The 23,692-nt window shown below is 36.3% G+C and overlaps 1 protein-coding gene across 1 annotated transcript in view; it reads right to left on the bottom strand.

The window, feature by feature from the left end:
- LOC100892044 overlaps positions 1-23,692 on the bottom strand; it is a 96,718-nt gene that overhangs the window by 58,127 nt on the left and 14,899 nt on the right. Inside the window, exons 5-14 of the mRNA XM_031000029.1 lie at positions 20,606-20,725; positions 16,500-16,576; positions 15,224-15,361; positions 14,253-14,332; positions 12,418-12,583; positions 9,381-9,587; positions 8,652-8,813; positions 7,734-7,841; positions 7,052-7,259; positions 2,311-2,385 (exon numbers count right to left, since the gene is read on the bottom strand). Of these exons, the coding sequence (XP_030855889.1) occupies positions 2,311-2,385; positions 7,052-7,259; positions 7,734-7,841; positions 8,652-8,813; positions 9,381-9,587; positions 12,418-12,583; positions 14,253-14,332; positions 15,224-15,361; positions 16,500-16,576; positions 20,606-20,725 (1,341 nt within the window). The remainder of the gene's footprint in view (positions 1-2,310; positions 2,386-7,051; positions 7,260-7,733; positions 7,842-8,651; positions 8,814-9,380; positions 9,588-12,417; positions 12,584-14,252; positions 14,333-15,223; positions 15,362-16,499; positions 16,577-20,605; positions 20,726-23,692) is intronic.

The raw sequence follows: 23,692 nt of genomic DNA on the forward strand, positions 1-23,692 counted from the left end.
AGATCGCAGACAACCCATTGAAATGAACACCAGACGTACCTCAGGAAACTCCTTCATCAAATACTCCACCCGCACCAAATGCTTTAAACACTCTTACATTCCATGTACCATCAAGGACTGGAACTCACTACCCCCGACATCCATAGGACTTCAAACAATGACACCTTCAAACTACAAGCAACCATCTTTTTCTGTAACCAAGACTTTGGCGACAAGTACTAAATAAGCAACAGTGCATACCCCCTCATCCTCCTCGTTTGGTTCCCAACAGGATGTTGAGGAGTATACCAAAGAAAAAGGAAAAAAAAAGAAATGTGTGTATTTACTCCAACACATGTTTCAATGAGATGTTTGTGAACATGTACTTATGAAGGTTTCATGAAACGATGCCCTGATGCAGGATTAGGTCCATGCACCTTCATTTTGAAGTCTCAATGAAGTATTTCACTCCCAATTTAATGAGAATCAAATAAAACATGTCAAACGTAAGTATTTGAATTTTTTGGGATGACAATTGCTTAATAACAAACATGGTGGCACAAAAAGGGTTAGATCTGCATATACTACTATATACACAATGCCAGCACATCAAGAAGGTTTACCCAAAAAGTAACATACTTCTGTTATAGTTCTGGGTGTCAGTTAGGGTAAGAGTGACTATGGTCCGAATTCACAAAGCAGGTTCAACTTAACCCTTGGTTTAAATCTTCATTTACTTAACCCATGGTTTTTAAATTAGCGCAAAATAAGCGTACCTTGCCTTGCGCGGGTCTGATATTGGACCTTTGGCTGTGTCGCGCGTAATTATTTTGCGCCAATTTTAGACCATGGGTTATGTAAATAGAGATTTAAACCATGGGTTAAATATAACCTCCTTGTGAATTCTAGCCAATATGTGAGCTTCTTATGAGATGAACAAGAACAATGATAATAATAATAACTAATACTTAGTACACTAATCATACTACAACTATATCACAGCGTTTAGAAAATAGATAATACATGATATTGAATTAAACCTTAGGTATTAAAGGGATAGTTGAGTTCTGTTTTCAGATCGCAAATGCCTTCAAAGTGCATGGTTATTGCTATTATTCTCATCTATAACATTTCTAGTGCCCTTTTAAAACCTTAAATTGCTATGAAGGCAATTTTAGACCCAAAAATGTGTGAAATTTAGCCAATACGATCATACCAATTCAGCTCCACTTTCAAAAAAACATGGTGACCGTTAATTAATCATTTAATTAAGAATAAGACGGTTGTGCGTATTATAAGCAACACAAAAATGCCGACAAAAAAGTCAACGTCGGCATTGGCTGAAATACGACGTAAAATGCATTAATTCGTTTTTTCAACGGTTTTTTCAAATTTTTCAAAATATCTAATATTTGTGGTGGTACACAAGTATTAGAAATCGTTATATTTCAGCTGTCTCTGAACCGATTTTGATCATACAAAGATGATTTTGTCATTTAAATATTACGTTCTTTCAAATTTGACACTCAGTTTTTCATTATCTCACAAAAAAATTATTTTGTGTAGCGCCCTCTGCAACAGAACTCTACTATCCCTTTAAAGTACAATGAAATGAACATTGTTTACATGCTGCATGCTGAGAAGCTGGAATGATGTGAACTTGTATATTTTCGCACCTATAGCTCTCCACAGATGTATAAGAACAGTATATTTTATTACCATATTTGGTAGCCTTTTTTCTCTTAGGAGAAAACCCCGTTCATTAGGTTCCACTAAGTGGTCCATGTATCATTCTCATCTATATGGCTTCTAGAAGGTAAAACACTTCATTAACCTTTACACTTGTGTTTTTCAAGAATATTAAACACTAATGAGAAGCGACTTCACACATGCAAGACGCCCTCACACACAGCCTGGCAGAAATCATCAGAATCGATGGATAGCGCCGATAAACTCAACAACAACAACTTCAACACACATTTCATTTCTTTGGGTGAGGTGCAGGCATTTAATAAGGAATTTTTTTCTTTTGTTATTCTATTTTGTTCCTGTGCTTCAATGTCTTGTTTTCTTTCTTCTAATTGGTATCAAAGACCTTGTTGTTTCTCAAAGTGAAATACAGGTTTTAAACACATGCCCTGGTGAGAATGTTTCCAGTTAACAACACACACTCATTTAATTTTTCAAAACCCAAAATCAAGAAGAATTTGTTGTTGTTGGAATAAGTGGAAAATACAATTCTTTTTGAAAACTTCTTAAGTGAAAAAGCATGAACAGTTGTTCTATAAATGTCTAGCTTTTCATGTACATCTACTGAATGTCATAACTTACAGCATCTTTGGAAGCCTGTAGTTCACAGATCCTCACCCCAAAGTTGACTGGATCCATGAAGAGAATTCTACCATCCTTTAAAAAAAATTGAAATGTTAGTTACAAATATAAGTTAACAAGGTGGATGGACATGAAGAGACATTCGTCTCTTTTTGTTTTCTTTGGCATAAAACTTTAAAAAATGCATGCATACAATGTCTTTTAAAAGGCAGAGATAACTCTTTTCAAAGCCATTACAGTAAATTTCTTTAAATTTAAACTTTTTTAAATATTTATAAAACATTATAAAAACATGTCCATTCAACAAAGAAAATGGCAAAGGAGATATTGCTAGCAATTCTACCATTAAAAAAAGGACAATTCACAACACTGCTAATGAGAGATATCAGTGAGGTGTAGTTCCTAATTATCAAAACCCCTTAGTTCAATTCTCTGATTTCTCAAATATTCTCTTGATAGCTTCTTGAATTTAACTCAGAAAAATTTCAGAAGGGTTAATTTCTTTTGAAATCAAATTATTTTTCTTTGTACAAAATATGCTAGGGTTACAGAGCGACGATCTTGGTTGTCAGAATGTATTGATTTTTAATTTTTGATTATCAAAGGTAAGAATGGTTTATCAAAGGAAACCGAACCCCAAGAAATGACTTTACTTATTCTGAGAGATCTATTATATCATTGCCAATTAGTCTACAAGATTCCCAACCAAAATGTTTGAGAGAGGTATAAAGCCAGAATGATGTAGTTTCCCAGCACGACATGGGCATCGCCATTTTCTTGATAACGTGACGTACTATGCGAAGTCGTTTATCAAGTAAATGTATTCAAATTGATGGATGCTTCCTTCCCAGACGTGTGTGGTGATGAAGCATTTCATTCACCTGCTTTTATCCTTTGTACTACAATTGCAAGAATGCAAATTGCATAAATAAGTTGGTGCTCTTCTGGGGTGAAGGTTTCTCATTTCTCATTAATGAAATATATTTGTCAACTACTAAAAGTGTAGTATTTATAAATGAATTTGATTACATTTGTTCCCCTGTTATTTATTTTTCACCAAGTATAATTTCTATCTTCTCAATTTTGATTTTTTTTTTTTCCTCATTGAAAAGTAAAGGTTTGGTTAGTGATTTAAAAATTATTTCCAACCAAAGCTTGGTGCATGATACATGTACAACTTCAACTGGTACGTCACATTTCCAAGAAAATGGCTGTGCCCATGTTATAATAATAGGCATCACATCGTGCCAGGAATATCTTCATTTATATATCTATTGTACATTTTCGTAAGGAATATTGTACATCAAAGGGCAGGAATACATCTAATTTTTCAGAAGACCTACACTTATTCTTCGGGTTTAGGTTTCCTTTATCTAAATCTATACATATCCTCCGGCTATCACATGGAGGAAGAAGAATTCTACAAATTCTACTGATCTATGAAAAGTTCCATATTTGTGAAGAAAACAAAATACTGAAATACTGAATTAATATTGTATTAAGGAAGGTGTCCCTAGGCCAGTGCTACAACTTTTTGAAAGATATTTTTCAGGCTTCATGTTTCAGGATCTGCCCATATATATATATATTTCAATTGCCGAGACAAAATGAAATCAAGGGCAAAAGCACAAACTTAGGAAATACAAATATTGATGTTGCCTAAAGGGAGATTTTAAGAATTGGCCCCAAAATATCCAGGAAATTTCAGCTGCTAATTGCCCCTTTCTGTCCATCAAGATGTATTTTGTAAGTAATCTTGCGTGTTTACTGTTCAATATTCAGTGTGATCAATACCATCATCAACAATAAAGGGATAGAGCAACGTCGATCTGGTGCTGCTCAGTGGCTGCCAGGCTCACGATCAATTGGGGAAAAAGAATTTCCATTTTCGGTTTAACTTAATAAAATTTGGAGTGGACTTTAAAAGATTATTATTATTATTATTATTTCTTTTATCAGAACTTCTGCTTGTACGTATCATTATAAATCAAGGCTAGTCTAAAGAGCAGATTGCCATTTGCTGTCAAACTATGGCATTGGTGTATCTTACTCGCCTTGGGATTCAAAAGTGTTCAGCATGATCAACCTCATTACCTTGCATTTATGGTATATTTGGATGAACCCTGGGAATACTGCAAAGGGTAAATGGCTATCTTTTTACTTTAATAGGAATCAACGTGACTGTTCAGAATGAATAAATGACTACCTTGACTCTGGCTCATCAAAATCCAGGCTAGCCTAAAGGGCAGGGCAATGTTTCATAAAACCGTCATCAGTAAAAGTTCACCGACATCCCATTGAAACGCGTGTTAAACACAAATTTCTATGGGATGTCGGTGAACCCGTACTTATGAGGGTTTCGTGAGATGCTGTCCCGATGGCTAATTATCTGTCAATCTTATCCAGGAGCCCTAACATGTATTGATTAAAAAAGTTACTTGAAATGAGCAAGCGGATACCGTACCACAAAACCATGCATTTTCGGTTGAATACGAAGTCTGTGAAGGGCAGATTGCAATTTGAGGTCAATTTATGGCACTGGGGATGCACATTCAGCAAGATTAAAGCAAATGAATACCTTGCCTAAATATTAATATCAAGTACATTTGAATGAATCCCTGCAAGCTTATAGGGAAAATGGTTATTTTGCCCTATATGACTACATTGCCTATTTGAAATGTTCATAACATGTTATTTTTCTGTTGACATTTCGTATGTTCAGATCCAAAAGGGCTTTAACTCTTGCCTAAATGTTCACAACATGTACATTTGAAAGACTGCAAGCTTTAATATAGGGCAAATGGCTTAAGGGCTTTAACTCTTGCCTAAATGTTCATAACACGTACATTTGAATGAATCCCTGCAAGCTTTAATATAGGGCAAATGGTTTAAAGAGAAGGTTGAGTTCTGGGAAGAGGTGAAAAAAAATTTGTGAGCATTACTCATTCTTATTATGCAAGTGTGGAAGAGCATTAGTTAAGACATGTTCCCTGAAAAGCATGGCTCTTAAAATGCCTTCATATTCTAAATATGCATGTAACATCGTAAAAATCGGGGGGCGGGGGGCCGGCTTTTTACGCCATGTGTTTGTGTAGTCCCATATACATCTTTCTGTGCAAGTGTTTGTAACTTTACCAAGACTTGGCCAAATTTCTTATCATTTTGATGATTCCATAACCTTGCAATACACACAAATTCTTATATGCTAGATGATCAACCTTTTCTGGTTGGTTCCACACCGTTTCTTTCACAATGCAATCGCATGACCAGAACTCAACTTCATCTTTAAGGGCTTTAACTCTTGCCTAAATGTTCATAACATGTACATTTGAATGAATCCCTGCAAGCTTAAAGGGCAAATGGTTGTTTTTCTGTTGACATATCGTCTGTTCAGAGCAAGAAGGGCTTTTACTCTATGTGAAAGTAAATGAGTCAATGCCCTTTGGCTCCAAACAGAAGATATGTCATCCAGGACCCATAGTACGAGAAGGAATGTATAAGGTATTCAGGAAGATGACTCTAAAGCGTTTACCTTCATTCACAGATGTTCTGTCAAATTCAGGCAAGAAATACTGAAAAATTCTTTTTAACCAACAAATATGGCATCTAGTTACCACATTTTGGATATACATTTAGGTATGCAGCACGATTAAACGACAACCTTGCCTCGCTCGCGTCTACAGGGCATATGGGTATTTTTCTGTCAATCTACGTCATCTATGGATCTTATGGGACACAAGGATGTCCAGTAGAATAATGTCAATAGTTTCTCCTCTTTCCAAAATTGAAGTTCTTCCACCAAGGTAGCTAACGTCTATTGTTTGCTCCTGTGAAATCTAGTGTATGGCATCCTAGTACCATATTGGAGATAACAAATATTTAAATACAAATTTTAATACAAAACTTTGGGTTGAATTCCACAATTTTGGTTGAGGGCAATGTTCGTTAAATTAATGTAATAAAGGAACCTGTTAGGAAAGACTGCCCATATGTAGGTGGTATTTACTTACAACTTCTCTTTCAACACTAGCTTTAATAAATGAGAAACATTTTCAAGGGAAAATTTGTAAAAGTCATTCTTGTACAGTTGTTCTTTCTGTGCAGGTAGTCATTAAAAAAAAGGTTTGACTGTATAATGATGGATATTAAGAAAGGCACCCACAGGGCAACACAGATACAGGTACCTTAATTTTCATAGCTCTATGCCATGCAATCATACTTCAAAACCAAGAATGTATTTCTCTACCTTTATCAGATCAAGATTTCTATGATACATAAGTAATAATAATAATAATAATAAAAATAATATTTATAGGGCGCTTTATACAGGCGTTTCTAAGCGCACAGGTGGTACTGTCTAACTTACTATAAATATTCAACATGTTCAATAGCTTAAAAGCAACAAAATAAAATAAAAGATTACTAACACATACAATACAATTCAATTAATCACAAACAGGCTTTCATTTATGTTTAGGAGGACAATGATACTATCCTTCCTACTGCGGGAAATGCCATGAACATCAATGTGTTTGGCAAGTAAATAGAGATATAAAATTTGATTTGATCTCATTTAAACATGTGATTAAGTGCTTTGTTATGAATATTTATGTACGATGTTATCCATGATTTTATCTGAATAAAGATTTATTTCAGAAACAGAAAAAAATCAATGTGTTAGGCAAGTTGAATCCGAGCCAAAGCTGTCTAAAGTATCTTTAAAAAAAAGATATTGAATTACCTCGAGGCCTAAGAGAAGAAGGCTTCTTTTGCGAGGACACACAAAGCCTTGATCTTCCCAGTACTGAACGTGGGAATGAAGAGCAAGAACCGAGTGGCAAGGCACGGCCACCTCGATGCCCGGCGGCCCTTCAGCACTGGCCGAGCGAAAGCGGAACCCCTTGAAGTGGGCGCTGGATGCTCGTAGCGTTGGTGCCATTTTCTTGTCACTGCTTGAGAAAGAATGGCATACAAGAAAGCCACAGAATTATGAATTATGATTATTTTAAAAATATATGAAATGACATGGTTGTTAGCATAACAATTGGCATTACATTTGGTATTGACATCACAATTACAAGGTAACAATTTCAATTAAATATTGGGTAACCGGTTGATCAGACCTTCTACACATCTTAAAGCCCCACTGAACCCCTTATAGCTACTTGTGCCCTCTACATAGCAAACAATGCCTAATCGGTGACCAATGGTCCCCCATGATCCCCTTTTTCTTATGTGAATTGAGAGCTGATTTGATGAGATAACCACCTGTCTGTGACACTGCAGGAAGGTCTAATCCCTCCTGGCCAAATTAGTGCAGATGGGCTTTAATAAGAGGGTAACAAATTATTTAAATCTATAAATGCTAACTAATGCTAGCTCCAGTTATCATTTAAAAATATTAATTCAAGATGTGAGCTTACACTGGAAGTGGGGTAGAAGAGTGCACTCGAGCAGACTGGGATCTTGCCTTGTTACGGTCCTGAATCTTCAAGACATCCCAAACAGCAGTCCGACATGCTGGGTCAGTTCTGAGAAGAAAGGACGAATGTTAAATCTCCATGGAAACAGCTGTAACTGTAATTGTAGTCCATCTACAATGTTATTTGTGACAGCTCCCTATACAAATTATCTCAGTGTGGTATACAGCTTGTGTGTTAACTAACCATCATGGTCATACAGATGTGACGCCGTACACCAAATGAATGAACAGTAATGGTAAAACATTGTACCACATTAAAGGAAGAGCTATGCTATTTTGCAACTAAAATTACAAAAATCTGAAGAAAAGCCTTTTTTTTTCTTTTCTTTTTATGGGGGGGGGGGAGGGGTGGGGTGGGGTGGGTGCACTGAACATGTGTATGTCTTATTAGATAGATAATAGTAAGGAAAGAGGGTGGGGGTAAAGAGGAGAACAAAACATAAATGGGCTTCATTTATATACACACAGTCCAGAGATTCAAATTATGCTTCCTTGTGGGTTAGTTATTGAATGTTTTTGAAGAACAAGACAGCACTGAATTATTGAACAAATATGCAACTGATGTACATTATTCTATCCCTTATTCTATCAAGTACATGTCGAGGGGTCAGTGACACAAAGACGTAACTCCATTCCAAAAAGTGATTTAAAGATAGAGGTCCACTTGGGCCTTAGGGAGTTATGTCTATGTTTCACTAGCCATGGACTTCAATGGGGTGTTGGGTGGAGTTAAGTATTTGTGTTACCTGGAAAGTCCACATTTTTCTGAACATTTTGATATCAAATACTCATTTTGGCAAAATATGGAGTTACGTCTTTGTGTCATTGAACTCTTGACGTATACTCTCATCAGACTTACTTCATAGTATAGACCCATATCTCGGTGGGGTTGACCAGGAGGTAGACAAGACTGTATTCACGGTTGTAGGCCACTGAGAGGACCTGGGTGAGGGGGGATACTGATGGAGGCGGTAGGACGGTCGATAGATTCTTCTGATCCTTCATAGATACCAGTCGAACACTGCAAAAGAAATTTGTTAAAGGCAAATTTGATGCAGTTAAGGCTTGTTCAAGTACATGAATGCCATGATAAAGTAGGGTGGTTTATCGTGGGGGGGGGGGGTATTTACATACTTCAGTGTACTGCACTGAACATTTGTATATTTGATTGGACAAGGATAAGTGAGAAAGGAGGGTGGGGCAATCAGAAAAACAAATAATAATCCAGGTTCTTGGACAAATACTCCAGCATCAATGACTCTTAACTCCAACGCTGAACCAAACACTTATCTTACCCTGACCCTCTGGGTACACCCTATAAAACAAAAATCAGTCCTAAAACCCTTTATGTTTGAAAAAATAAAGCCTGGAGAAAACTTTTGCCAGAGCAAATATTGGGTAAAGGATATACAGCCAAACCTGTCTACAGCCACCGCCCAAGGGAAACACAAAAAGTGGTCTTTGTAGACAGGTTCCTTTAGTACATGTTTCATTGAGAAACCATTTTCAAGGGAAACAAAATGTGCTTGTTGTAGACAGGTGGTCTTTGTAGACAGGTGGTCACTAAAGCAGGTTTGACTGTACCTACCTGCTATCTTCACCCACTGCCACTACCCTGCTGGCTTTGTGGTCAAGCTGGGCGACGTAAAGGGATGTGGTACGGCACCTTGCCAAGGCGTAGAAGGTGACCACCTCGTTGATTGACCAGAGGTTGAGGTCTTGCAAGGTCGCTGTCCACAAGTGACCCTCTCCCGTCAAACCCATCCAGTGAATACCTTCAGTGGATACAACCACACTGTTTTGTGGAGAGTAAAGGAAAAAATGACCATGAGAAAAACAAGACAAATGCGACTTCATCTCCTATATGCCTCCACCCTAAATTTAGTATACGAAATGGATGGAATTAAATGTGACATATCAAGATGAGAACAAAAAGCCTATAATCGAACGTCAATCGACGACTATGATCTTGACCTACTAGCCCCAAAATGTCATTGGATCATCTTCCAATAGTAGTACCGTCACCACATTTATATATTGCGATAACAAGGCTAAAAACCTTTAATTAGAAAAATTAAACTCTATGATCTTTGACCTTTGACCTATTTACCCAAAATCTGAACAGATTATCTTCCTATGGTGATACATACTATCATCAAGTTTAAGTCTTGTTTCTCTCATGGTTCTAGAGATTTTGCGATAACGAGGCTAATAGCTGGAATTTAAGAAGTTGACCTCTGTGATCTTTGACATTTGACCTAATAATGCAAAATCTAATCAAATTGTTTTCCTATGGTGATACAAATCGTGACGAGTTTGAGCCTCATATCTCTAGTGATTCTTGAGATATCGCGATAACAGGCCAATATATGGAATTTCATAAGTTGACCTCTGTGACCTCTGACTTAGTTACTCTAAAATCTAATCAGATTTTTCCCTATGCTGATACATATCACTATCAAGTTTTAAATTCATATCTCAAATAGTTCTTGAAAAATCACGATAACAAGGATGCAGGACAGACAGAGGGATGGACAAACAAAAAACATAATGCTTCTGGCACTGACATACAAAAACAGGAAGGCCAGATTAATTAACAACATAGGGATTATTATACTGCGTCAGTCCTTGAAAAGGGATTTTTTTTCATAGACCAAATTTCAAATATTTTCATAACAACAAGTCACCTACGTAGTAATGAGAGCTAAGAATCAGAATGTTTGTCAAGTTTAGCACTCTGCCAAATGAAAACAAGGGAAACGCTCTCGGCAGTCTCGCCTGCATAACGCAATTCAATATGATAAACCAGAACGTCAATGACGTAGCGCTCATCCGCATCTCGCAACAACAAATATCGTAAATTTTATGTGGTACACTTTTGAACTGGTCAAAAAATAAAAATTTGATGCCCTGGAAGGGACATAATTTCATTTCATTTGCATGAAGTACCATAAATAATCAATGGAGCAAAATATCACAATTCTGTGTAGAAGTTTAGTGTTCCAAATTTAGCTCTACCAGATAAGGCAAACCAAATCAAAATCAGTCAAGAAATGAGGGAAAAGAAGCAATTTTTGTTATTTTGGAATAAATTTGCATAAATTACCATAATTCATTAATGGAGAACAATTTCAAAATTCTGTGTAGAAGCTATCATATTAAACAATCAGAATCAAAATCAGTTGAAAAATAACGAAGAAAAAGCATTTTGAAAATCTTGATGTTGATGCCACAACAAAGTCTAAGTTTGTTGACCTTAAATGACCTTTGACCTTAACTTAGTGACCTGAAATTCTACTCCCATGATTGGGGAGACTTGATAACCATATAGTCCAAGTTTTATTGACTAAGAAATTATACTTTCAAAATTATATCAAAAATTCAGGTTAAGTTTTCGATGATGATGCTACAACATAGTCCAAGTCTGTTGACCTGAAATGACCTTTGACCTTGACTTTGTGATCTGAAATTCTGCTCACATGATTGGGGATACTTGATTACCCTATGTTCAAAGTTTCATTGACTAAGAACTTATACTTTAAAAATGATATCAAAAATTCAAAAAGTTAACCTTAGGTTAAGTTTTTGATGTTGACGCCGCCGCCGCCGTCGCCGTTGCCGTCACCGGAAAAGTGGTGCCTATGTCTCGCTTTTTGCTACGCAGGCGAGACAAAAATCAATATAGAATTTGTGCAGATATCAATATGACACAAGAGAACCAAATCTGCTAGCAAACTCGGTAACATTGCCTCAGATTCTGAAACAAAATCCTGGATTTAGCTCATGATGCAATCATAATTACAAACCTTTTGGTCAGTCAGGAATCCCATGACTTTTACAAGCCGATCGCCTGTCTGATTATCAAGATATTTATGATTGGAAATCAAAATTTCATTTTTCGTTTTTCAAACGGTTTTTATAACACTACATTCAGAAAATGAGTACGCTAAAACAGGTCACTCAAAGATTTTTTACTTTTTAAGGCACTTCATGATCATTTTGAAACACAATTTTTTTTTAGGGCTTTAATATTACACCATATCACAGACACTGATAACACGTAGGGCCATGCATCTCAGATTTAACATTGTTAAATGATGCCTTTAAAGGGATTTGGTAACATTTTTCAGATGAGAGAAAGTGGTGCTAAGGTAGTGACTTCAACGCTAGATGTACAATTAAAGATAATTAGAAAATTTGAGTGAAAAGGGACAATTATTCATGGTACAAATAGGGAAAAACTGATCTGATCGATTCTTTAATTCTCCCAACTATATTATTACAATTTAATTACATTTTAGATGAATGGAAATCGTCACAAAGCAATAAAATGGCTCTACATTCTATTCCAGACATTCAGGTGTTGACAGATTTTTTATAGCCTGTTTTATGTCTTTTTTTCATGGAAAAACGGTGGGGAAAATTCAAAAATGGTTGGGAGAATTTACTGTTAATCACTGTTAGGGTGTCATATATCAACCTTTTTCAAAGAAAACCATGGATATCTTTGTTGTTTGAGAATTTATACACAAATTTCCGTAAGCAATTTTTTTTATCAACCTTCAACAATGTTACCAAGTCACTTTAATCAAAATCAGATAAAGTAGCTGGAATCAATTACAGACCTGTAGAGGAGTTCCATGATGTCCAGAGACCAGATCTTGACCGACCCATCCAGAGAAGCAGTCAATACCATCATGGAAGTCTCCGGGTGCAGGACTACATCGGTTACAGCCTTGGAGTGGCTTCGGAACACATTGATCAGACCTCCATTAAGTGTCCATACCTTCACTGGTATAGGGAGAGAGGGAGGGAGGGGGGGGGGGGGGGGGGGGGGAGGGAATCAAACATATATAAAGCACATCATGTAATACTTCAATGTGCTTTAAAATGTTATTACTATCATTACCCCCACTGGATTTCAAGCCCGCACAAAAGTGTGCACCGTCTCCACTCCTTAGGGAGTATTGTTATCACTTTGAAATGGTAATGTTCATGGAGAGGAATGGCTAGAGCAGTCACATTGGCCTGTTGGTAATCCTCACAGGTGGTTTTGTTTTTTTCCCATCGTTAAAGTGAAATCTTGTCGACAGATCTTATTTATTATACTGTTGTTTCTTTTTTTTTCTTTTTTTCTTAACTCTTTTTCAGTTTTCTAGAGCTACATACTCTAAGGCTTCCCCACCTATAACCATCTACCCCCACATTGTATTTTTGTTCTCCTTTATTATTCATTATTATGTAACCAACCCAAAAGATGCGCTTCAGAGTGTGACATTTTTGTGATGTTATGGACTTAATGTTTATCAGAGCTCTCTTCTCTTTTTTTTAAATGGCTTTCCACTGCTTTATCACCCCTACTCCTACTCTTTTTCAAAGGTTTACACGGCATGTGAAGCCCTGTAAATCTTCTTTTGGGATAAAACCATGGTTAAGAATTTAAGAGTACCTATTTTGTTGTAATGTTATGTACTTCATCGTGATGATGGGTTTATTTTTCTTTTCTATTTTCCTTACTAGAGCTTAATATCGGTTTTCTAGAGTTCTTTTCGGTTTCCAGAAATCTCTTGGAGCTTTCCACAGGTTTATCGCTTTCCACTCCTACTCTTTTTCCACATGTTTACATGGCATGTGAAGCCCTGTAATTCTTCTTCTGGGATGTTTGTAACGTTATGTACTTCATCATGATGATGGGTTTCTTTTTCTTTTCTTTTTTTCTTACTAGCGCTTTATTTCAGTTTTTTCGAGTTCTTTCCAGTTTTCCAGAACTCTCTTAGAGCTTTACACTTCTTAATCACTTTCCACTTCCTGTTGTTCTTTTATTTTTCTTTTATTTCTTTTTTTCTTTTCAATGATTTAACAAAAATATGAATCCCTTTTAATTCCCTCGTCTGGGACCAAACAGAGGATGGACGACAGACTTCTTAATCTTAGTAGTCAATAACTTCCTGTTCTTGTTGTTGTTTTTTTTGTTGGGGAGTTGCTTTGTTTCACTGGTTCAAAATAAATGTGAATCCCTTTTAGTTCGATCATCTGTGACCAAATATAGGATGGACTGATCTTGAAGGCAGACTTCTCAGTAGTAAATTTTAAAACAATACATCCAAGTTTGCCCCCACCCCCACCCCCCAAAAAAGACAATTGCCTGACTTAGCAACAACTGAAGAGTACAATTTGATTCTGAAGCTAACACATTCTGATTATTGGAATACAATACATTGATACAAGTAAATGTAACAGTTTGTCATTCGACAAATATATGTGAATGCTTTACCAATTAAATGGCATGTTGAAAAAAAAGTGTAGATCTATTCTAGTACATGTATACTCTAATCAGACTTACTTCATAGTATAGACCCATATCCCAGATATTTACAGGCCAACAAAAGTATTAATGATACTTATTTGATTGATTAATTTCATTTCGTTCAATCTCAAATCACAAAAATTGTGGACCTACCTTGATGATCATTTGAACAGGTTACAAGAAGCCGAGCTTGAGGGGAGAATTTACAGCCATTTATCTGGGAATCATGGGCTCTGGAGAAGAAAAAAAGGAAGGAAAGTTTGCATTAAATAAGAAAAATCTGCACTAGTGTGGCCAGGAGGGATTAGACCTCCCTGCATGGTCACTGACAGTTGGTTATCTCATCAAATCAGCTCTCAATTAACATATAAGAAAAAGAGGACCATGGTGGACCAACGGTCACCGCTAATAGGCATTGTTTGCTATATAGAGAGCATAAGTAGCTATAAGTAGTGCTGTGGGGCTTTAAATATCAATAACCAAATCTTGAATGGATATGGCTCTTATGTTGCAACAGGTATTAACTCTTTCTGTGTGACCTAGTATATCATCAAATTTATAATTAAGGTCTTGCCAAAGTGCTAAGCTACGGTCTGGTGTTTGAACCCTCAGCCCTTGGATTGAGAGTAAAGTGAATGAACAACTATACCATGACACCACCATATGTTGAGGTCTAGAGCTAAAAATGGAGGGGAGGGGGTGGGGGGGGGGGCATGTGTACCAGATTTCCTATTAGGGTCAAGTGTAAGAGCCTTCAATAGGTTTTGCTAAGCTACAGAATATTATCTTCAACTCTCCTCCTCCTCCTCCTCCTCCTCCTCCTCCTCCCCCCCCCCCCCCCCTCCTCCCCTCCCCCTCCTTCCCCTTCCCCTCCTCCCCTACCAACTCCCTCACCTTTCAATCTTGCAATCCATGTCATAGCACTGGACAGACGTGTCGGAGCAACAATAGATGTGCTGGAACCTTTCTCCTACCCCTTTCCCCTCCTCATCCTCATCTTCCTTTCCCCTCTGCCTCCTCCTCCTCCTCTCCTCCTCCCCTTTCCCCTTTCCCCTTGTCTCCTCCTCCCCTCCTCCTCCCCCTTCCCCCTCCTCCCCTACCAACTCCCCCACAGTTGCCCTCACCTCTCAATCTTAAAGATGAGCTTGCCATCCATATCATAGCAATGGACAGACGTGTCGGAGCAACAGTAGATGTGCTGGAACTGTTCATTCAGCTCTACCTTTTTAATCCAGCTACCTTTCACAGATTCTAGCTCCTTCCTGCATATGATGTATGGAGCAAAAATTGAAAGAATCTTGAATTCCTGTGACTGACGAGGCATATAGGTATGGCACACAAGGTAAAAGCCGATATCAGAGTTGGCTTGACAAAGAATAGAATGTCTAAAAACAAGTTCATGTTAAAAAAAATTAAGGAATATAATTAACCAGGGTCATTCAGCAAATTATCAGTTTTATCTCTAAAAACCCATATACATGCAATACAAAATTAATTTGTTATATGCCATTTTATATAAAATCTAGAATGAAATAGAAAACAAGATAAATGCATGAACCCTGTTTTGACCTAAACCAAGAACCTTATGTAAGATCGAAATTAAGCACATACTATGAATGTGACTGCATCGCCGAAATTCCCTTGTGCTATTCATTCCATCGTGTATGACGTACCTATTGTTACTATACACTTCTATGGCTTCCACTGATTATATAACTACTTCTTAAACCAAAGAATGAATTGTGACCTTCTTCCATGCTCGGATAGTTTAGGTCTTGCTTGGTCCACACGGCTCCTATGGTTATGAAGTTATCATGGTATGGTATTAATAAATTAGATAAAAGCCTAACTTAAGAACAAAATATATTTCAAACTATATCAAGAAAGTGACCGAGAACAGTCTTATCTAATACTCGTACAAACCAACTTATTCAATAAGCGCTTATTATATTATACGATAAGTATATTGAAGGGTTTCGCATGAAAACAGTCAAGATACTCTAAATCTTAGAATCTTACGTCAAGAAGAGCTTGTAGTTAGCCATATGATTTCATGCAAAATCCTCCAATATACTATAAATCTTAGAATCTTACGTCAAGAAGAGCTTGTAGTTAGCCATTTTATTTCATGCAAAATCCTTCAATATACTATAAATCCTAGAATCTTATGTCAAGAAGAGCTTGTAGTTTAATTAAGCCATTTGATTTCATGCAAAATCCTTCAATTTACTCTAAATCCTAGAATCTTACGTCAAGAAGAGCTTGTAGTAAGCCATTTGATTTCATGCAAAATCCTTTAATATACTCTAAATCTTAGAATCTTACGTCAAGAAGAGCTTGTAGTTAGCCATTTGATTTCATGAAAAATCCTTCAATATACTTTAAATCCTAGAATCTTACGTCAAGAAGAGCTTGTAGTTGGCCATTGGCTTGATTTCTCTCCATACTTCATCAGCAACTTGTCTGAACTCCCAAACCTACAAGCAATAGAAAAATGACATAAAAAAGTCGTGACAAGGGCAAATCATTTATATAAGAATGACTGAAGGAAAATAGCAGTGCAAGGACATACAAATACATGAATGTCAAAATTAATCTCGGGCATGGTACTTGACATTAAGTTGCATCTATAATAATAAATCCTAAATCCTTGATGTTAAGAGTTTCAAGTATAGATGGTTGTTTCAAATATTGCATATTCCATGAAACCAGATTTGGAGTACCATACATTCTACATACAGTATTTACTCATTAAAAGTGACATATGACATTGGAAATGCATTGTGCAGTATCTTTCCTAGACATGTAAGTCATATTCGTGGAAAAAGAACAATTGTAATGAAATTAGAAGAGCATATGTAACAAATCCCTTTCTGAATTCTGATTACTGTAGTTTCTGATGTTGAGCTTGGTGATGTAAAGAAACATATCTAGTATGTGTACTTTACTACATTTATGTGGAATGTGCTAAGCATTTCAGTTTGATAATTCGTCAAGAAAAAAATTTCATCTCATCTACAAATCTTAAGTTGCAAGTCAGTTAATAAAAGAATACAAGTTTACTTGTTGCAAGGTAACACTACGCTGAAATTACAAGCTTCAAAAACGAGTTTTGACAAATTTATAAAAGACAAAACATGAAAACTCAGAATAATAACTGAAGAAGACATGGTAATTATGCAGCCAAAAGACAGTTCCTTGACAGCAAAGCGTTACAGGACTACATGGGTATTAATTGTCAGGAAAGTCTGGCAGTAGAATCGGAAACCAAAGTTCCATCGGATGCTCACGATATACACTGTAGTATATGACTCCATGAGGACCAGGCTGGGGATGCTCACAAATCACAACAAAATCCATGAATAAATAGCTCCAAAGATCTCACAGATAGACAGAAGTGGGTAGTCATTCATACTTGGCATCCCTTGGGCAACACCTAGGCCAAGCACCAGTTGCTACTTTGCAGATGGTGCACAATTAAACCTCATTAACAGTCCAATATACTTCACATGCTCTGGACATCCTTGAGCTAAGGACAAGTTGATCCCATCCCACTCTGCCAACAGGGTACAAGTATCATCAATGGAGAGAAGCGAGAGAACAACATATATATATATGCCTTATTTCCCCCAGGATGAATCTGGGGCAAAGAATGGGTCAGCCCACCTTGAATCTTAGGATTATACACAAAACATCATCCAGGCACAGACCTTCTTGTACGTCAATGGACACACGGACATGAAGAGCAACAACAAATAGCTGGCATCCCCTACTAGGAAACCCCTGGATCAATAGCACATCAGCATGACAAGCTTTTTGGTTGTCAAGAGAAAGTCAAGAGAAGATTTTGTCTAAAAGCCCTGTTTCATAAAACTGGTAATCAATAACAAATGCTAAATTTATATGACAAATTTGCTCTCAGCCAATTAAATACCGGTACCATGATTTCAGTAGCTTAAATATCAGTTATTTTGATGACAAGTTTTAGGAAACAGGGCCTTGTTTGTGTATGTATTACAATATCTCATGGAATAGCAATTGTACAGATTCTTTTTATGACGTATATAAAATCCAGAACTAAACTGAAAAGCAACCCATTTCATAACAGTTCATTACATGTTACAAAACATCCCTACACGAAGCTCTACAACTTATTGTTCTGTCCGTGAATCTCTGGTTATATTAAATTAGTAATTCTGAGGTGTCTTACTTAAATTATGTAAGTCTACTTATTACCAATGCCTTTACATTGGAAATACAGACGTACCAGTATTGAAGTGTTGTTGATGTTCAACTGGTTGGAAGTTTTACCAAATGGTTCTAATGGCTCAGCTAGACCAGTTGAATTCTAACTGGCCTGGATCAACTGGATCATTTAGCCCATTTCAATTTCCAGAGTTCCCAGTTGGCATTAACTGGTTCATCAACTGGACAAGTTGCAACTAGTTTTCTCTTCTGGGATGTTTGCACCCCCCCCCCCCCCCTCTAATCCTAAACTGCTTTCGGCGCGCCTTGACGTAATTATGGAAGATCCAAGACACGATGTTCAGAAACGGGATGAGAACGTCATTATTTTGGTTCATTTATTGTGTAACATTTGCGTAATTATTGGGTTGAACGCGGGTTACAGTAACATATTTCCTCCTCGACGTAAATTTCACGTGAATGAAGAACATGATTCATCTCAAGTCAGCCTCGTAATATTCACGTGAATTTCACGCAGATATTTTTACTAAACTATCACTAACGCTTCACATGTTTCTGTGACGCAATAATTTCGTTTATGAAGATGTAATTTCATAACCAAACAAACACGGGAGTATTAGGTTTAAAAACCATGATCTCCAAGGTAGGGATAATCACGTTATTATAATGGTGATATTGCAGTGACAATTGCATGATTTAGTGTACATGTGTTTTAAGTTACCTAGTGCAATAAACGTATTAACACAATTACGTAAATGTCAGGTGTTTGAAGAACGTAACTCTCCTCAAGTCGATACCTTGATATTGACGTGATTTTCACATGATTTTGTTTATTGGAAAGTCATAAAATAATGCAAGACTAAGGTTATATAACATAAAGCTCTACATTAACCAACGTATTATGCTTTATAGTTAGCTCATTTTTTTCCAGAAAGACCTGGGTGCCTTTGCATAAACCTTACCATTGTAAGTTTTAAGCAACAGGGCTGTGAGTTCTTTAATAGAACCACAAAAGTCAATGAATCAGATTTCTAAATATAATATGAAAAACTATTTTTGGTTTTTTAAACAAAACCTATTTGAAATTATTATCTTTAAGACATTGTAGTAGTAGTAGTAATAGAAGTAGCATGAGTAGCAGTAGCAGTAGCAGAAGCAGTATTAGTAGCAACAACCCAACAAGGCTTTGTTGGATAACTTGTTTTAAGATAAAGTTATGGTCATGCGATTGCATTGTGAAAGAAACGTTGTGAAAGAAACGTTGTGAAAATCAATCAGAAAAGGTTGATCATCTAGCATAGATGTACTGCAAGGTTCTGAAATCATCAAAATCATAAGAAATTTGGCCCAGTCTTCATAAAGTTACAAGCACTGTACACAGAAAGATGTATATGGGACTACGCACACATGCGCGACACATGTGTTTTTATCTCTCACATCCCAATAGACAAACTAGTTTACCAAATATATCAAATAGTAGGCGGTTTCCCGGCAAAATTGTTATCATCATATATTATTCAAAACATATTCTTTCACGTGATTGGTAATAAGAGCTTCCATTTCATTTTTTGAAATTGGGGCATTTCCAAAACTGGCCTTTACCTTTAACGCAAAGCTAATCTCAGTGCTACAAGGTCCATTAAACTCAGTCTTGAATTCGTTATGTCCTAGCTTCCATCACTATTCACTAAATGCTTTGTATATTTCAATATCATTAATTTCAATTTTTAAACCCAAGATTTCCTTTATATAGCTTACATGTAGCTCAAGGATTGATAACCATATCACATTCTTTAATGTAGGAACAAGGCAATTGGCACCCCCCCCCCAAAAAAAAAAAAAAAAAAAAATTAAAAAAAATTCCTTTCATATGAACGCACAAAGTACAGGAAAAAACACAGGAAGAGGCAAGAAAGATAATGAAGTCTGTACAAGCCAATGTGGATAAACATAAAAAATGTCAAGAATATATATATACAAAGTGTTAAAATAGGAAACTGAGGCATCACAGATGTCAGAGTGAGACAGCAGTGTACGACCATTATCCTTCCAAAAACCTCATGTACACATAATATGATAAACCACCTACAAAATGCTGCAGAAAAATAACACAACAAAATGTATGCTTCATATTTCAGAATTTTTTCATCAAGTGCAACTACTTTTTTCCATCTCTGTTTGCCATGATTCATTAACTTGAAAAACGATTATTCCCCGGTATATTTGTTTCTTTTCTTTTTTAATGGTTTACCACATCACGTGAAAATGAGGCTTCACTCTGCACTTCACACAAAACCTACCTTGGTTCCTTTCACACCTCCTGTAATAAGCTCATCTCTTACAGGGTTAAACAGAAGGAACATCACAGAGCTAAGATCAGAATCAATGTTGCAAGTCTCCTCGAAATCCTTATTTAGCACCTGTTTGGTAGACGAAAACATAAAAAGGAGTCGAATTAAAATGTAAAGAATTGATTAAACTCTTTATTTGTTATCAATTGAAATTCTAGACTGCCCCATGGCTAGCAGCATTATGATATAGATCGTGGCGCGACAAAAGTTGACTGTGGCAGACTGGCAGTCCACTCTTTGTTCATTTAGATGCAAGGTACAAGGTAAAGTCAATTGTATTTAAAGAAATATCATCAGCATGTGTTGAAAGCATCAAAGGAAAAATGTTTAAAAAGTAACATTGCAACCAGATTACAAGTCTATTTATGAGAAGCAAGCTATTCTTGCACATCTTTTTAAATATGTAGTAATAAAATACCATTTTAAATACAGCAGAAGATAGATCAGGAATGTCTCAAAAAGCAATGCACAAAAATCTGGGAGAAAGTTAAGAAATACACGAAAGTGGACAAAATGGAACATATTGCTAAGGCGCCACGGATTTATTCAACTGGCATTCGGAATGCATTCCGAATGCCCTTGTTAATCTTTCTGGAATGTATCTGGAATGTCCCCATTCTAGCCACATTCTCAAAAAATCGATGCGACCTGCGCCTATTGTCTAGAGAACAAAGGGGCATTCCAGAATGCACACATTCTGGAATGCATTCTGGAATGCGCCTTTGTTCTCTAGACAAAAGGCGCAAATCGCATCGACTTTTTGAGAATTGGGCGATTAAAAAGCATGCCCGAGACGCTGGCGATTAATCAGAATTGCGTGATTTCAAATGCCTGCCAAAGTGACTACAGCGCGGCGCAAAACATGCTATAACATTCGTTCTCTCAACTTCTGATTTTCTGAAGTTGATAACAGCGGAAACACGTTGTCTCCTAATTGAAGGGAAAAAATATCTTGGAATTACGTTTCCATTTTCCAATAAAAAAAAAGTTACGATCGCTTTATTTCTTAACCGTTAAAATGAATTTTGACGCTACGAGCTTGTTTTAATACAAGTATTTTCCTGCTCGAAAAAAGATTGCATTTATATAAAATAACTTGTTTGTCTTTTCAAATTTCTGCCGACATAGTGTTGGAATATGAATTAGTATCATATTTATATAGACAGCGCGGAGCACTTTTAGAAGGAGTAAGAGCTATTTTTTATTATCTTTTTAAACAAGGTATAACATTCGTTCTCTCAACTTCTGATTTTCTGAAGTTGATAACTGCGGAAACACGTTGTCTCCTAATTGAAGGAAAAATTATCTTGGTATTACGTTTCCATTTTCCCATAAAAAGAAGTTGCGGCCGCTTTATTTCTTCCCCGGTAAAATGAAATTTGACGCTACGAACGAGTTCTAATACAAGTATTTTCCCGCTCGAAAAAGATTACATTTATATAAAATAACTTGTTTGTCTTTTCAAATTTCTGCCGACATAGTGTTGGAATATGAATAAGTATCAGTTGATATAGACAGCGCGGAGCACTTTTAGAAGGAGTTAAGAGCTATTTTTATTTATCTTTTTAAACAAGGTATAACATTCGTTCTCTCAACTTCTGATTTTCTGAAGTTGATAACAGCGGAAACACGTTGTCTCCTAATTGAAGGAAAAAATTATCTTGGTATTACGTTTCCATTTTCCCATAAAAAAAGTTGCGGCCGCTTTATTTCTTCCCCGGTAAAATGAAATTTGACGCTACGAACGAGTTCTAATACAAGTATTTTCCCGCTCGAAAAAGATTACATTTATATAAAATAACTTGTTTGTCTTTTCAAATTTCTGCCGACATAGTGTTGGAATATGAATAAGTATCAGTTGATATAGACAGCGCGGAGCACTTTTAGAAGGAGTAAGAGCTATTTTTATTTATCTTTTTAAACAAGGTATAACATTCGTTCTCTCAACTTCTGATTTTCTGAAGTTGATAACAGCGGAAACACGTTGTCTCCTAATTGAAGGAAAAAATTATCTTGGTATTACGTTTCCATTTTCCCATAAAAAGAGTTGCGGCCGCTTTATTTCTTCCCCGGTAAAATGAAATTTGACGCTACGAACGAGTTCTAATACAAGTATTTTCCCGCTCGAAAAAGATTACATTTATATAAAATAACTTGTTTGTCTTTTCAAATTTCTGCCGACATAGTGTTGGAATATGAATAAGTATCAGTTTATATAGACAGCGCGGAGCACTTTTAGAAGGAGTAAGAGCTATTTTTATTTATCTTTTTAAACAAGCTATAACATTCGTTCTCTCAACTTCTGATTTTCTGAAGTTGATAACAGCGGAAACACGTTGTCTCCTAATTGAAGGGAAAAAATATCTTGGAATTACGTTTCCATTTTCCAATAAAAAAAAAGTTACGATCGCTTTATTTCTTAACCGTTAAAATGAATTTTGACGCTACGAGCTTGTTTTAATACAAGTATTTTCCTGCTCGAAAAAAGATTGCATTTATATAAAATAACTTGTTTGTCTTTTCAAATTTCTGCCGACATAGTGTTGGAATATGAATAAGTATCAGTTGATATAGACAGCGCGGAGCACTTTTAGAAGGAGTAAGAGCTATTTTTATTTATCTTTTTAAACAAGGTATAACATTCGTTCTCTCAACTTCTGATTTTCTGAAGTTGATAACAGCGGAAACACGTTGTCTCCTAATTGAAGGAAAAAATTATCTTGGTATTACGTTTCCATTTTCCCATAAAAAAAGTTGCGGCCGCTTTATTTCTTCCCCGGTAAAATGAATTTTGACGCTACGAACGAGTTCTAATACAAGTATTTTCCCGCTCGAAAAAGATTACATTTATATAAAATAAATTGTTTGTATTTTCAAATTCTTTAAACTCGGTCAAACTATCATCAATCTCTTTCTCTCTCTTTTGTTGTTGTTGCCACTTTGCTTTCGTTCAAATCAACTGCGTGTCAAGTAAATTGCACTACCTGTTCAATAAATGCAAGGGAAAAGATTTAACGGTGGAGGCAAAGGACGTAT

Source organism: Strongylocentrotus purpuratus, unplaced genomic scaffold, assembly GCF_000002235.5.
Source record: "Strongylocentrotus purpuratus isolate Spur 01 unplaced genomic scaffold, Spur_5.0 spur5_scaffold_6, whole genome shotgun sequence".
Lineage (NCBI taxonomy): Eukaryota > Metazoa > Echinodermata > Echinoidea > Camarodonta > Strongylocentrotidae > Strongylocentrotus > Strongylocentrotus purpuratus.